General features: G+C 37.7%; 2 protein-coding genes across 4 annotated transcripts in view; one reads left to right on the forward strand and one right to left on the reverse strand.

The window, feature by feature from the left end:
- Window positions 1–14,671, forward strand: part of FAM118A (family with sequence similarity 118 member A) — a 32,044-nt gene that overhangs the window by 13,419 nt on the left and 3,954 nt on the right. Inside the window, exon 9 of one of the 3 annotated variants that reach the window (XM_075760273.1) lies at window positions 172–1,843. The exons of 1 other annotated variant lie outside the window; for it this stretch is intronic. In XM_075760273.1, coding sequence (XP_075616388.1) covers window positions 172–203 — 32 coding nt within the window. In that variant the 3' untranslated portion in view covers window positions 204–1,843. Of the gene's footprint in view, window positions 1–171; window positions 1,844–14,671 lie in introns of those variants that run through there. One more of the 3 variants, XM_075760258.1, reaches the window with a different exon arrangement.
- Window positions 2,093–14,671, reverse strand: part of SMC1B (structural maintenance of chromosomes 1B) — a 38,499-nt gene continuing 25,920 nt past the window's right edge. Inside the window, exons 18-25 of the mRNA XM_075760288.1 lie at window positions 13,783–13,936; window positions 13,113–13,211; window positions 12,060–12,216; window positions 11,172–11,326; window positions 8,587–8,738; window positions 8,262–8,331; window positions 3,666–3,776; window positions 2,093–3,396 (exon numbers count right to left, since the gene is read on the reverse strand). Of these exons, the coding sequence (XP_075616403.1) occupies window positions 3,286–3,396; window positions 3,666–3,776; window positions 8,262–8,331; window positions 8,587–8,738; window positions 11,172–11,326; window positions 12,060–12,216; window positions 13,113–13,211; window positions 13,783–13,936 (1,009 nt within the window). The 3' untranslated portion in view covers window positions 2,093–3,285. The remainder of the gene's footprint in view (window positions 3,397–3,665; window positions 3,777–8,261; window positions 8,332–8,586; window positions 8,739–11,171; window positions 11,327–12,059; window positions 12,217–13,112; window positions 13,212–13,782; window positions 13,937–14,671) is intronic.

Consider the following 14,671-nt stretch of genomic DNA (forward strand, 5'->3'; position numbering starts at 1 on the left):
TCTATGGAAATAATTTAGCAGTTGTTTAAATTGTAGAGTATGCTGCTAGTTCTCTCAGAAAGCAGGTAATTGATGGTTTTGATACAGCAGAACTAAAACCAGTTAGTATCTTAGGTAGTTGTAGACAATTTCTGGTGTGCAGGCACTGCATTAACTGTTTTGTTTTCTGAGGTGCTGTTACTTCTGAACCTACCTACCACTGACTTGTCTCAGCACTAAACTGACAAAGTTACTGGACCCAGTTGCTCACACTGGTAATCTTCTGCAATTTTCTAGTCAGCTGCCTCTCACCTCAGTGTCTGCAGGAGACCATGTTCAGGACCACTCTTTGTTCTGATACCGGCACATTCATACCTGGCAGTCCTGGAGAGTTGCTTCAATCAGGTTTCTCTGCTTATGTTCCCTGTGGATTTGATCTGTTATGCCTTCTGAGATCACATCCCACTATAATGAGGTTTTACAGGGAGTGGAAGCGATGGGTCTGTCAGATGACCTTTCTGTCTGAATTGTGGTACATCAACTCTTTACTTCCACCTCACAAAAACAATTTCTGCTTGTTCTCTAGTACATATGTGTGCAAAACAAAAAGCTTAAAAGTGAGGTGCATGCTTCTTTCTAGACATTATAATAACTACTGAGATGGGTAGTTTTTGTGGTGTGGAAGTCTTTGTGCCTGTTCTGAAGTAGGTAAAGAAAAGATCTGAAGCCATTATGTCTAGAAAAGCAATCTTAAACAATGCATGCGCACTGACTCTTGTCTCTTCTACCCCACAAAACACCTTTCACGATTGACAGTCTGGAAATCATACTTGGGTTTTACTATGCAGTCTAACTGCTAAGGACCTCAAGTGTCAGTTCTCAGGGTTTCAGCTGTGTTTTTTAAAAGGTAAAAATCAAAAGCAAAACCAGCCTGAATATAGACCATACTCATCTTCTCCCTTTGGGAGGTTGTATTTATGCATACATCCCTTTTGAAAATTAAGTCTTTCAGCATCACATAGCATTATCTGTAAGACTAACCTCTCAAATTTGCTTCTCTAGTCAGCATGAATTGGCTGTTTTGAAAAGTGATCAGTCACACTGTTCTGGATGCTGGTGTATCAACTTAGAACACTTTTATTGTTGCTTCAGGCTGCAGCAAAATTGATTAGATCAGCTGAGCTATTTATGACGCTAATGACTGCAATTATTTAAGCCTAACTCTAAAGTCATGTAGCTCCTTATCTTGTGCCTGAAGTCACATCCTCATTAGGAAATCACATACCCTCACTTTGTAAGGATCAACTTACACCTTCCCTTTTGTAGACACTGCTGGACTGCAACTTGTACAACAGCCTCCCCTCATTCAAGTGCCATTTATTTGTATTCTGAAAAGCAGATGAGTAATAAGGGGTTATTTTAAGTCTTAACACACATCATAAGGCAGAAACACCTAGTTTTGATTTTGTTCCCCCCCATAATAAAAGAAGATGTTACAGTCACCTCAGGGAGAGGATTGCCTTGAGCTACCTCAGGGTTTAAAATACAGTCAAAGGGGACAACCTGAAACTTGTCTGTTTCATTTATCTGTTAAGTGAAAGCATAACTTGTGTAATGCCCTGGTCAAATTATTACCAGAGTACCATGAAAGAACTAACCATACAAATTGGTATGTTAAATGATATTTGCCAATTCTATCGTAGATGGCTCTTTTTCTACTTAATTTTTTTTTTAAATAGGAGTAAGGTACTTACTGAAAACAAACTTGACCATTTGTTATCCTGTTTTGCTCAACCTGTGTAATGAAGTTGACAGAGCATCTCTGATGACAGCATACACTCTTGTAATAAAGTATTTAAAGCCAGATAGACCATTCTTGTATAGTAGCTAAACAGTCTGAAGAATGCTGAAAGGTACACACTTTAATTCATTACTGTGGGGTTTTTTTCCCCTATTTCAGCCAGCTGTTCTTAGCAAATGGTTAAAAAACCCCAAAACCCAAGCCTTCTGTATTTGCAATTTGTTGGTCAGAGATCTTTGAAAATCCTTCACACTGTGTATTTCCACAACTGTCACTGGACTGTGAATTAAGGGACTAATGCCAACTCATGACTTAAACTCAGAGTAAATAATTTTATTAAATAAGTGTGGCAGCAACATAAATATTTGTTAAACATCTGTCTACAGTATAAGTGGACACATTTATGTTGTTGAAATGTTCCCATAGGAATACACTATCCACTGCTCACATGTCATTCCTTCCTTATGTAGTAACCCCACATGTCCAGACGTCATCAGTTGTGCGCAACAGGCACAGCATTAGCAACACATTACAAGGCAGACGTGTAAGCAGCATGGTGGACAAAAGGAAGCTAGTATATGAACATAAGAAGATACAATAATTATGAGCAACCATAAACCAAGTAAAAGCTCTTCAGCATACACTGAGGTGAAACATAAGCCAGGCAAAGTGATTCAAGTTCTCTGTGTTCTGTAACGAGGTTCATTAACTTTGCTTCTTAGATGAAGCATGGGCATCAAAATAAACTTGACTTTACTGTGACAGCTACTGTATAACAATCTCAACTGTAAACCAATGTATTTTTTTCTAAGGGTGCTACCTGACTCACACCTGTTTTATTCTTTCCACTTTTGTGTAGGGTAGATTACCTGAAAGGTAAATTTCTTCCAAATTACATTACACCTATAGAGATACACCATGAGATTTTGTAAAGTTAATATTTTCATAGGGTTGCAGTGGAACACTGAAGTCTAACTGGGTGTCACAAAAGTCACGGAAGATAATAGATTCCAATAGCTTGTTTTAAAAACCAGGAAATAATCCTATCTGAAGGCAAACAGATGCAGCTGCAACACAAAGGAGAGAGATTTATAAAGGTCCTGACCAGTGGTAGGATGCACCCAAACACTGCACTGGAGATATGGCTAAACACATTACTTTTCATAAGAAAAGTGAGAGGCTTATTCTTTGTAATCATGTGCTTACGTGAACCTGTAATTCTTCATTTTAAGACAACACCCTCACCCCTCCCAAACCACAGGAAGAGAAAGCTTTGCTTACCAGAATGTACACACTTCAGTAACAACCTCTGGCTATCTCTTACTTGTTAAGAAACTGTAGCAAGGAGTAACAGTTTCTTCCTTCAGTATTTTAGAAAACTGCTTGGTTTGAAAGGCAAACATTTCTCTATCAACCTCTAATAGCAACATTCAAACTCGATTTGTAACAGTCCACTGCAGACAGGGTTCTTGCTGTTGCCACCTGGCCCTGGAGTCATCCGTGCTTTATTCTGAAGGAGAACTGCGTTTGTGCTTCTCTGTTCTTTCCTGGTCATCAATGTCTGGATACTCGGTAAGGTCCAAAGTCAGTACTCGACTGAACATAAAGTCATCGTGCTGAGAAGAAGGATCATACAATTTAAAAAATTTCTGTTATTTGAAATAAACATTTCATAAATGACTAGAGATACAATAATCAGCTTGAGTTACCAAAATGATCTTTTCATTGAGCCAGTACCTGCAGTTATTTCTGAACACAAAGTAGTTCAGATCCACCAACGCAATTCTGTACGTGATTCACTGTAGTAACACTTAAGTGTAAGTCAGTACTTCAACAAACCCCAGCTTGTATTAATTAACAAAATTTGGTAATAATTAATTGTTACCTCTGGGCACACTCCAATCAAAGCGTCTGCTTTGGAATAAAACTCTTCCTTTAGAGAAATAACTATCATTTGTAACCGTTCATGTGCCTGTTCTCTAATGAAACTTGATACCTTTGGAAAGAAGCCAAATATTTCAGTAAGTTAGTGCTGGCAGACTTAAACCATGCTATAATTAGGGAATGATGAGGAAAGAACTGAACTACGTTAGCTACAGAAGTCAGTAATTCAGTTATGAAATAAGCAAGATAAAAATGAGAAAGAAACCAGTCTTTAGACAGATACTTTGCACGTTCTTAAGACAACTCCCTCAGATTTGCTGCTTTTTGAAAACACTTAAGAAAACAATCATTCACATCAATGAATAAAGTTATAGAAAAAGGCCAGTGCCAATGAAAAATACCTTTCTTAATATAACTACAGAGGAAGGTGGAAGTTCCTGAGTAAGCAAAAGAGTGTGAAAAGGTTACTGGCTGCATACTAAGATCTTAAATATGTCTTAGTTCACTGCAGACAGCAACATTTTTTTCAATGGTCTGCAAAATAAAGGTATGAATATATTGGTAACTGAACATGACAGTAGCCCAAGATATAAATTAAATGCTGAATAAAGGAAAAGCAGTACATTTTTAATTAGACTTTTGTCTGCACGGTTACATCTACGTGGTAAGGTAGTGATTTTTTTAATGGAAGAACTGTCTTTAGTGAATTACATAATTCACATTCATTTTACAGTATAATTACAAGTAAATTATTGCACGTCTACTTTAGTAAATCCTTAAACTGAAAGAATGGAAAGAAAAAAAAAACAAACTTAGTTCTAAGCATAAAACCTGGATACCAGTGAGTACTAGCAACATACAGTTTCCCATCTGTCATTTTTGCTCGCTTGCAGTATTTCATTCCTCTGTGTGAAGGTTTTGGTGCTTTCCAGTAACTGCATCTTACGGATAAGGAAAGCGATATGAAAGACGCTGGGAGTAGGGAAACATTAGGTTAGTTACACTTGCAGATCACTGCAAGCTTGCTTTTGCTCATTCTGCAGTTTAAGACCCTTCTCATATGCTTCAAGAATAATCTAACTCTCCTTGTAACAAGTAGATGTTGAAGCCAATTAAAGGAATTTTCTAGGAAACCGCTATTTTAGAATCATAGAATGGTTTGGGTTGGAAGGGACCTCAAAGATCATCTAGTTCCAAACCCCCCTGCCATGGGCAGGGACACCCTCCACTGGACCAGGCTGCCCACAGCCCCATCCAGCCTGGCCTTGAACACTTCCAGGGATGGGGCCTCCACAACCTCTCTGGGCAACCTGTTCCAGTGCCTCAGCACCCTCACAGTAAAGAATTTCTTTCTAACATCTAATCTAAATTGACCCTCCTTCAGCTTAAACCCATTACCCCCTGTCCTGTCACTATACTCCCTGATAAACAGTTCCTCTCCAGCTTTCCTGTAGGCCCCTTCAGGTACTGGTAAGCCACAATTAGATCTCCCTGGAGCCTTCTCTTCTCCAGGCTGAACAACCCCAATTCTCTCAGCCTGTCCTCATAGGAGAGGTGCTCCAGCCCTCTGATCAGGTTCGTGGCCCTCATCTGGACTCGCTCCAACAGCTCCATGTCTCTTCTGTACTTTTGTCACCCTCTTCCTGCATTACGTGGGCAGCTGCTCTCCAAGCTATTATACATCAGAGCCTGTATCACAGGCTGCCTGTTTCACATTGCTTACGTGAAAAGAGCAGCCCTTTTAGTCATCCTGCCCCAAGCCCTTCCTCACTGCATCTAGTGACAGGAGCAGCAGGCAGGAGAAAGGCTGCAGAAGCGCAGAGCGCCAAACAGGAGACAGGCACCTCCTGCCAGGAAGGTCACAAAACAGGCAGAAGCCCAATTCAACTTCAAAGCAGGAAGCTTGGCGTAACTTCCCACTCAGATCAGACGGGCCCCAAGGACTAAACTAAAGGCTTAATGTAGACTACTAAGGCAATTTCAGGGTTAACCCTAATGTGTAATATAATCCAAGTTTAATAGCTCTTTGGTCATAAAGTGGTATTTCTGGATGTTATTTTTATAAATATACATTAGACCAGAACATACAATACTTAAACTCTCTGCATTAATATTATTTTCTTGAATACACATTTTAAAAACATACACTATTGTTGCTGATATGTCAGATGAAATATGATACTTTCAAACTGTAAAAATACTACCAGTTGAACCTAGGAACCATTTGGCTAACAATTGTAAATAGGACCATCTTTTGAAAACACAGAGTGGGTTATGAATGTTATTTTTCCTGAAGAAAAGTAAACCAGTCAGATTTGAAATCCGTTTGAACTGAGAAACCTAGCTGCATAAAAAATGTCAGCTATTCTTTGGTTTTAGTGTTCTGAAGAACGGTGCTTAGCATATTCTTAGGTATAAAGGAGCCATCTCTTCTGCCAGATGTGTCAGAATAAGCCTACTCACAAAGAAAGGCAAACTGTGGCAGCTGTGTTAATGCATCATTTGTAGTCTCTATGGAAAACTGATGACACACCAGAAATCACCAGCTTCATGGAACATGTATGTAATCAAGGACTGCTACATCTGTAACAACTGCAACAGGAACTTACACATATAAACTAAAAAGTCATCCAGGTAATGACAAGCAATTTTACTAGGTGTGATCTGGGAGCCCTGCCCAGCTCTAGACAGAACCATGGAGAATTTTACACTTCTATCCAAAAGACCACCTCAGAAGCCTGCAGAGATAGGAAGGGCTTATCACCTAATACACTGCAGCTTTGATCAAAGACAAAAATGTGAAGTTTAGCATTAAATAGTGTAATAGCAGACAACAGAGACAGTAAAGGAGAACATGGAGGCAGTCTGGGTAACTCCAAGTCATCAGCCATGGCACATTTGACTCCAGAGTTAAGAATATCCAGAAAACACAATACTGGTTCTTTAACCAGAGTACGTTATCTTCAACTGTTATGTGAAGTCAGTGGTCACAAGTGAAAGACTGATAACGAGAAGAGTATCCTGCTAAAAAGCTTAGATCACAGAGGTGGTTTGTGATCATTTGATGTGTAACCGTATTTCTAATCATGTCTTTGAGAGCCAAACCCTAAAGCGTGCTTAGTTATTTTTATTGCAGTCTCATTACATCTAATGCGATGTTGCTGAAACACAGCGGACCGAGTTAAAACGAACTCGGGGCATATCATCTGCTCGGAAGTAGTGGACAACGGGTATCCCTCATGGACTTGTATTCCAAGGAATTTTTAAGGAATTTGCGTTCAGGAAAACACTTCTCACAATGCTATGTGGAATCAGTAATCTCTGAGAAGGAATTCTCTCTGGCAGGCACAAAATAGAGGTACCCTCCAAGCAAACTCTGGCGTTCTTGGAACATCACAGTTAACTCCACTACAGGAAAGCTGCAGAGGGACTGTTTACAAGGGTATGGAGTGATAGGACAAGAGGTAATGGCCTTAGACTGAAGGAGGGTAGGTTTAGATTAGATACTAAGAAAGAAATTCTTTACTGTGAGGGTGGTGAGGCACTGGACCAGGTTGCCCAGAGAAATTGTGGCTGTGCCCTCCCTGGAAGTGTTGAAGGCCAGGCTGGATGGGGCTTTGGGCAACCTGGTCTAGTGGAGGGTGTCCCTGCCCATGGCAGGGGGGTTGGAACTAGATGATCTTTGAGGTCCCTTCCAACCCAAACCATTCTGTGATTCTATGATTAGGAAATTAAGAGAGGGGAAAAAAAGAGGGAAAAAAGTTTGGTATTCATAAAACTGCTTTTGTTTGTTAGGCTCTACCAGGACTGACATTAATAGTAATGCAAGGAGAAATATAGCTTGGTCCTCCTTCATGTGGAAAGGCATGTTTGCATACAAGAGAATTCAGGCACATGCAGAGATCTTTCTGATCTCTGTCCTACGTATAATCTCCTTGTATTGAGTCTCCTCCTCTCAGAGACCGACATCTACAGTTGACAATCTTTACTGTTTGTATTCTATTGTGAGTTTTTTGTTCTAGTGAATAGTTATTTGCAAAAAGAGAAAGAGAAATTGAGGAGGACAAGAAGCTATTTTCATCAAGCAAGAATTCATGTGACTAAAACAATGGGAGTGATAGCCCTTAACTGGTGTTAGTGTAAAAATATTTAGTAAGCCAATTATACAAAATAAATACTCCAGTGATAGAATGCCTCGATTTTCAACGTGCAGACACACTCCTTTCTGCTTCTTAGAGGTAAGGGAACTCAAAGGCCTTAAAAATTCCAGCCAAACAATTCACAAGTGACCTTCAAGTCAGATTGTACCTCATGCGGTCATGCAGCCTACTTTCACACTCCTGACCTATCTTCTCAATTTCACAGTTTGGGGACGGATTAAAACACACTTACTTAGATTTATGAAGTTAAACCTAGCCCTAGCCTAACATCTCATACAACCATTCTTTCAGTCCTAAACCCAGTACGTTTTAAAACAGGTTAAGACAGTGTTATCAATCTCTTTATCCCAACAACCTCTAATGAAAAGTAGCCATCCTTCTACAAAAGATATCATTATATTGTTGATAAAAGGGTGAGGTGAAAGGGACCAACTTACTTTATCAATGTTTGTGTTGTCCAGGGCAGCATCTATCTCATCTAAAATAAAAAAAGGTGCTGGCCGAAAACTGTAGAAGAAAGCACAGTATTTTGCATTTAGATGAAAAAATGTTAATAAATGTTCTAATTACTTTTGAGATTCACTTACTCTATCAAAAAGTTTTGATAGAAAGCAATGACAGGTAAAGAATAAAGGACTTTAGTAAATGTTTGGATACTCTATTAGCACATTTTATTTTTTTTACCATGTTTATAAGTATGACACTATCTTCCTGCCACTCACTCAGCCACATACTTGGCTAATACCATAATATTTCTTTTACCTGTGTATAGCAAACACAAGTGCGAGAGCTGCCACAGATTTTTCACCTCCTGATAAACTGTCCATCGGCATAAAGCGTTTTCCTGGAGCCACGCAGTTAAAGCCAATGCCTTCTAGATAAGGCTCCTCAGGATTTTCAGGACTAAGGAATGCCTGGAAACGCACACATTTCATTATTAATAGTGACATTTATAAAATTATCAAGATGGATATTTTTCACGTTTAAATACTGAGCTGGTGTTGAAACTGGTTACTTGGCTTCATTTGTGGGAAACACCTGTTCATCTGTCCTGAAGAGCAGCACTATAAAATTTCCCAGTGAATACGCCTTAGTTAGCCTCCTAGCTCATGGTTCATTAACAAGCAACACCATTTTGGAAATGGCTCCGCATATCTGTTATTTATCAACTTTCAACTACTAAACTAACTTGATTTTATCACCTTTTATGTAATTGCTTTTAATTTTTTTTAATTATTAAAATTTTAGACTTTGAAAGCAGTTTTCTTTTTTGTTTGGAAGCAAATATACTTCTGAAATTATACTTTTTTTGTGAAAGGTTAGTTTTACAAAATCTAGCTTTGAGCTGGAGAAAGACATTAATGTAGGTAGGCTTCCTCTGTACTTTGTATCCTGGTTCCCCGGTTCAAAAATTAAAAGCATTATTTTAAAGGAATGGCCATTTTACTAAAGCATTAAAAAGTATGGTGGATAAGGTAATTGCTACATGGTTTATTTTCCCCATTAATTAGAAGAGACAATAAAATAGACTCTCTTCTCCTCTGCTCAAATGGATACAGATAAAAGAAAAGTTTCCATAGTTGACTGTCATTTCAACTGGCTCCTCTCAGATCACAGATACAGTGGAAGAAAAACAAAACAAAACACTACATGTACTTTGATTTAAAATAATTTCTGTGGTAAAATAGTCCTGGAAGAAAGATACAGTGTTTTGTTTTGTTGGAGATACGCATATTTCCCTTTCTCTGCTGAGAGAATGCCTGTCATTCAGGCTGTAAATATGTCACATATCTTGCAATGCAACTGCCAGTTCTATGCCATTGCATATATCTATGCAAAAGGAAGTTCTCAGACGTATGGACACTGTTAGCGGAAATCATCTTGTAGCTTAGTAGGGTACATGTACTACTTGCTCAAGATATGAAAGGAATGACATTTCTCTCTGCACAGAAGAGTGGAAGAGAACTGGTGGTGAAACCAGCAGTGAATCTGTTTACGTACTATTTCTTGGGCAGTAGTTTCTTTTCAAGTACTTTTAACACACAATGTGCTGATGAAATAAATTTTACTGAGCCATATATACAGTGCACAAGTGTTCCGAGTCCATAATCTCTGTTAAACTAACTCAATCTTTTTTGGACTGGATAGTAAAGCATTATTAATATATGTTATTAATAAGATACTATTAAGAGATATTAATTTTAAGAAATGTTGTTAAAAATTGTTAAGGTTGCTTAAAAAGCACCTATTCAAGCTGCAACCTACCTCCTCTGACGGCAAAACTCAGAGCTAACCCTTTCCTTAGCTAACCAGAGCAATCACTACACACAGAGCAATCATTTCTCTTCCAAAGCAATTAGACCAGGTTCCTTCAGCTACTATGTTAGTATCTAGTAAGCAGTTTTAGTTTCCCAGCTAACCACAGGATAATCTCTCAGCCATGTTACCACTATGGCTCAAATCAAGGCATAGCATCACAGACCTCAGGAAGCAAGCAACCAACTACTTATTTATGGCAATGCATCTGGAAAATACTGGTTGTTTCAGAGTGATGCAAGTCTAGGGGAGAAGGTAAGCGTCCAGTAATCACGAAGAAAGAAATGCTTTATTATCCTGTCTGACCTAGAAGCAGAAAGGATATAAAGGTATTTAAGGTGTTCACAGAATATCTGACTCTGAAGAAAAACACAAAATCTGAAGACAGAGAAGAGTTGAAGCCTGAGTCCTTTAAACATTCAGCCATCTGCAGAATTTGATGTAAACAAAGCATTTGGGAGTTTCCTCTTTACTTTTGGCATTAATACTAGAACACTAGCAAAGATTAATACAATTGTGACACCATTTTTCTGCAGGTTTCTTAAGATGCCTACATATTAAGTCTATTGGGGTATAAGAAGCTTCAAAATCTCATACAAAACACTAACACTGAAACAGTGATTTATGATTTTTAGATTTATCTATACTAATGATTAAGCATTTTTAATTACTTACTATTGGTATCACCAGATCTGTAAACCAATGTTATTTTTAAACGAAGTACTTGAACATATTCCACATTTGTACCATGGTAATTTACATGTCTGCTAAATATAAAGAGTAAAACTAACCCAAAGTAGTTCCCAATTTTGTTAACACTTTATGTAACACTTCCCTGTCTAACATCAAGCCCACTTCGACATATTACCTATTCCTCCTCTGACCCTAAAATTCTGAAGTCCTTATTATCTGTGTAATTTTCTTCAGGACTGAAACTGTCTTTGGAAAGTAGAAGTTACTAAGTTGTTGTATTCCAGATAACAAAGCATCAAGTAGTCCTTTTAAGCCAAGCATCTAGGAACATGACACACCTGAGCACTACTGTTTCTGCAAAGTTTCTTGTAGATCTGATCAATAGCTACAGAGGCATGCTCAAAGCACCGGCTAAAAAGCTCGTATCTCTTTTTTTTCACTTGTTCAAATTCTTGCTTGCATGTTCTGGCCTCCTTTCTGCTGGTCTCAAAAGCTATGAAAGAAATGACTGAAATTACTCCATAAGAAGCCTCTAAGCAAATACACAGAACGAGTATCTATTGTGTACCATAACAAGCATCAAGGAAAATATTTCTTGCAGAAAAAGGTTCTAGTGCACGTACAAGGAGCATACCAATATTGTTAGTTTCCCTCCAGATTTCAAATGTAGGCTCCAAAATCTGAAAAGCTGGGATGTATCTAATCTACTCTATGTCACATTCGTCTGGAGCAATGAACAAAATTCTTCTTATAATTCCTTCTGTAAGCTGGGTAGCCTCAAGCAGCACCAGCATTTACCTGTTACAGCTTCGGAACTCCTTGGTTTTCTTACTATGTTAATGTCTACAATGCTCTTTGAGCACACCAGTAATTTTGCAGTAATACTCATGTCTGAGTTCTGGACAACATATATATGTTCCTTCAATTATTTAAGAAAAAGCAAAGCATTTTATTATTAAAGTAAGTAAGAATACCTTACGATGACATTTGGCCAACAATGTATCTTTCCAATCATTCAAACTGTATTAACATATACTTTACTGTATTGAAATAAGTTGTTTACATACAATTAAAAAGACAACTGAGGATAAACACTTGAGCACAAAAAATACCTCCATATCTGAAAGAAGCAAAGCCAGCAGGACCAAGCCCAGAAAGAGGAATTTCAATTAGGGTGAAAACTCTCACAGTCAGAAAAGAGATTAGTAAGAAAGACTCAATGTTACCATCTATTGATTCTTGGAACTTGTCTCGAGCTAACTGTAGTTTCTCTACTGCTCTCAGGTTTGGAGCAGCTGTCTTCATTAAAGTATTCTCTTTAGATTTTATTTCCTGCTGCATCTGGTTCAGATGATGCTCTATATCTTTATCAGACTCTAGGTCCTAAAAAAAGACAAAAATACTAGAGCAATAAACTTTGCTTTGAGGCAAAGATATTTCAACATATACAGCAAGCACTCATGGTTTCTGGAAGAAGTAACCCACTCATCTAATCACTTTAACTGGAAACACAACAAAACAAAAAACTCCACCCAGAGTCTTAGTTCTCCGAATAAGTTTACTAGGTCCTAAGCACTGTTCCACAAGACCTTTAAAAACAGACAATAAATTCCCTTCAGCCTAGAAGTCCAGGTTAAAATATAACACAGGAGGAGGATTAGGTGACTTCACTACTTGATTTGTTAAGAAAACCTTTGAGACAGGTTCTTGATGAGTTCTTTGAAACAAGTTCCAATGATGACAGATTCATCCCTTGCTCTGTAGCTAGACTCTGACAATTATTTTCCTTATGATTAAAAAGGAAAAAAAAAATTACAAAAAGCTGCTGAGAAAACATGACCTAATGGAATGTTACAGGGAAGGATGGTAAGTCTCAGTCTCTGAAAATACTAGAGAGAGAGAGTGGTACAACCCACCCAGCAGTGAGTCACTGGTTTCTAGAGTTTTGAGTCATAACCTATAGTGTTGGAACTTAAAGGCAGAAGGTAAAGGAGGAAGGAAAAATAAGAGTTACATTTACTATCTCTCCATTCTATTTTTATGGCTTAAGTAAGCATAAATTAAATTTAGTTAGAGGGGAAACTGACCTATCTAGAAATCCCGTACATTAGTACTATGTATGATTGCAAAACCAAAAACACACACACGCGCGCTCTTAAGCTAAACTGGTTTTATTAAGTTTCACTTAAAGACTAGGAGGAAGAATAAATAAATTTCAACAAGCATTTTAACTAAAATTAAAAAACTCAATCTCTAATATTTTTAAACAAAAAGATTACCTTCAGATCTTCTGCTAGGCTGCTGTAGTCTATCTGAATTGCCTCCTCCCTTTCATAGATACTTGATGTAGTCTGAGTGCCTTCTGTTTCAGTTCCTAGCTATAAATATGAAGGACATTCCAGCTTAGAAATCAGACACAGTTAACTTTTAAACTGTTAATACATTAAAATGAGGACACAGTAATAACATAGTATGAGGTAAACTTATTCCATTGCTCCCTTCCTAGACAAAATGGAATGAACAGCTGGTTAAGATCCTATGAGTCTAATTAAAAAATGCACCTTTTATATGAAGATGAAAACATCCGCTAATTTCAGTTTGAAGCTAAGTAAGCAGCAGTAATGTGTTTATAATACATTTAAAACAATGTGTACAATGTAAATCTCCTGATTGGAAAGGATTTACATTCCCATGACAATTCATTCCCTTTTCAAGGAAAAGCTCTGAAATGTGTAAATCAAGGCATTTCTTCCACTCAGCTGGCCTCAGAAGAAATGCTTCACTTGAATGGATGAGGCCTGATCATGTGAGGAAAAAAAAGATTAAAAAAAAAATTTAACATTACTACGTAAGACAAACAGTCCTGTAAGAAAAAAAGAAATATCTTTAAATTCAAGACTGAATAATTGCTCCTCCATGACATCCATCTTCTGTAAACATTTTAAGTACCTCTACTTCACTGATGTCATCCAGTGATCCAGACAGGAGCTTTATTTTCAAGTCCTGCACCTTGCATTCAAGAAGCATATTATGTCGTCTTAATCTTTTCTCTTCCAGAGAGGTTTCTATAGCTGTAGCTTCCTTTTGTAATTTCGTGGCTTCCCTACATACACAAAAGGCACAAAACTATTAAAGAGCAGCAGCATCACTGCTGGTAGCATCCACAGCCATACAGCATGAAAAACAGTTACCAAGTAGAGAGAGCTTTTTCCTCTATAACCTCCATCAAACAGAGAAGAAAATGGTATTTCTTCCAGGCCCTTCATTCTCCCAAATTACTCAAGAGGGAGCTGGGAACCACGCGCTATTCTAGCACGCAAGCTAACACCCTGCTGTTCTGTACTAACTCGTAACTCTATCACAAGGTAAATGCTAATAGCACAGACATAGTTTCAATATATTGCAAGTTCACACTATAGCACATTCAAATATCCACTTTTCCTAACTACAACTCAACTCTGTTATGTTCAGCTCTGCTGAACACGTATGGAGATTTCATCCTTTTAAAATTTAATCAAGTATCTTTTATCATTACTCTACTTGAATTACATATTATTGTTAAAATTACACACTATAAAATGAATTACTAAGCATACAATCTATGAGTTTTTATAAAATTCCACAAGTTTACCTAGCTATACTGTGCCATTGTTTTTTTTAAAACATAAAGACAACTCCTGATTAAGAGATGTTAAACACATCAGTAATAAGGAAATGCAAGAAAATTGAAGTATAAACTGTCCCCAAAACAGTTGATTTAGAAGAACAGTAAGGACAAAGTAGTGACCTAAAATTAATATTAGTTTAAGGTATCCAACACTTGAAAGGCCTGGAGAAA

Source organism: Balearica regulorum, chromosome 1, assembly GCF_011004875.1.
Source record: "Balearica regulorum gibbericeps isolate bBalReg1 chromosome 1, bBalReg1.pri, whole genome shotgun sequence".
Lineage (NCBI taxonomy): Eukaryota > Metazoa > Chordata > Aves > Gruiformes > Gruidae > Balearica > Balearica regulorum.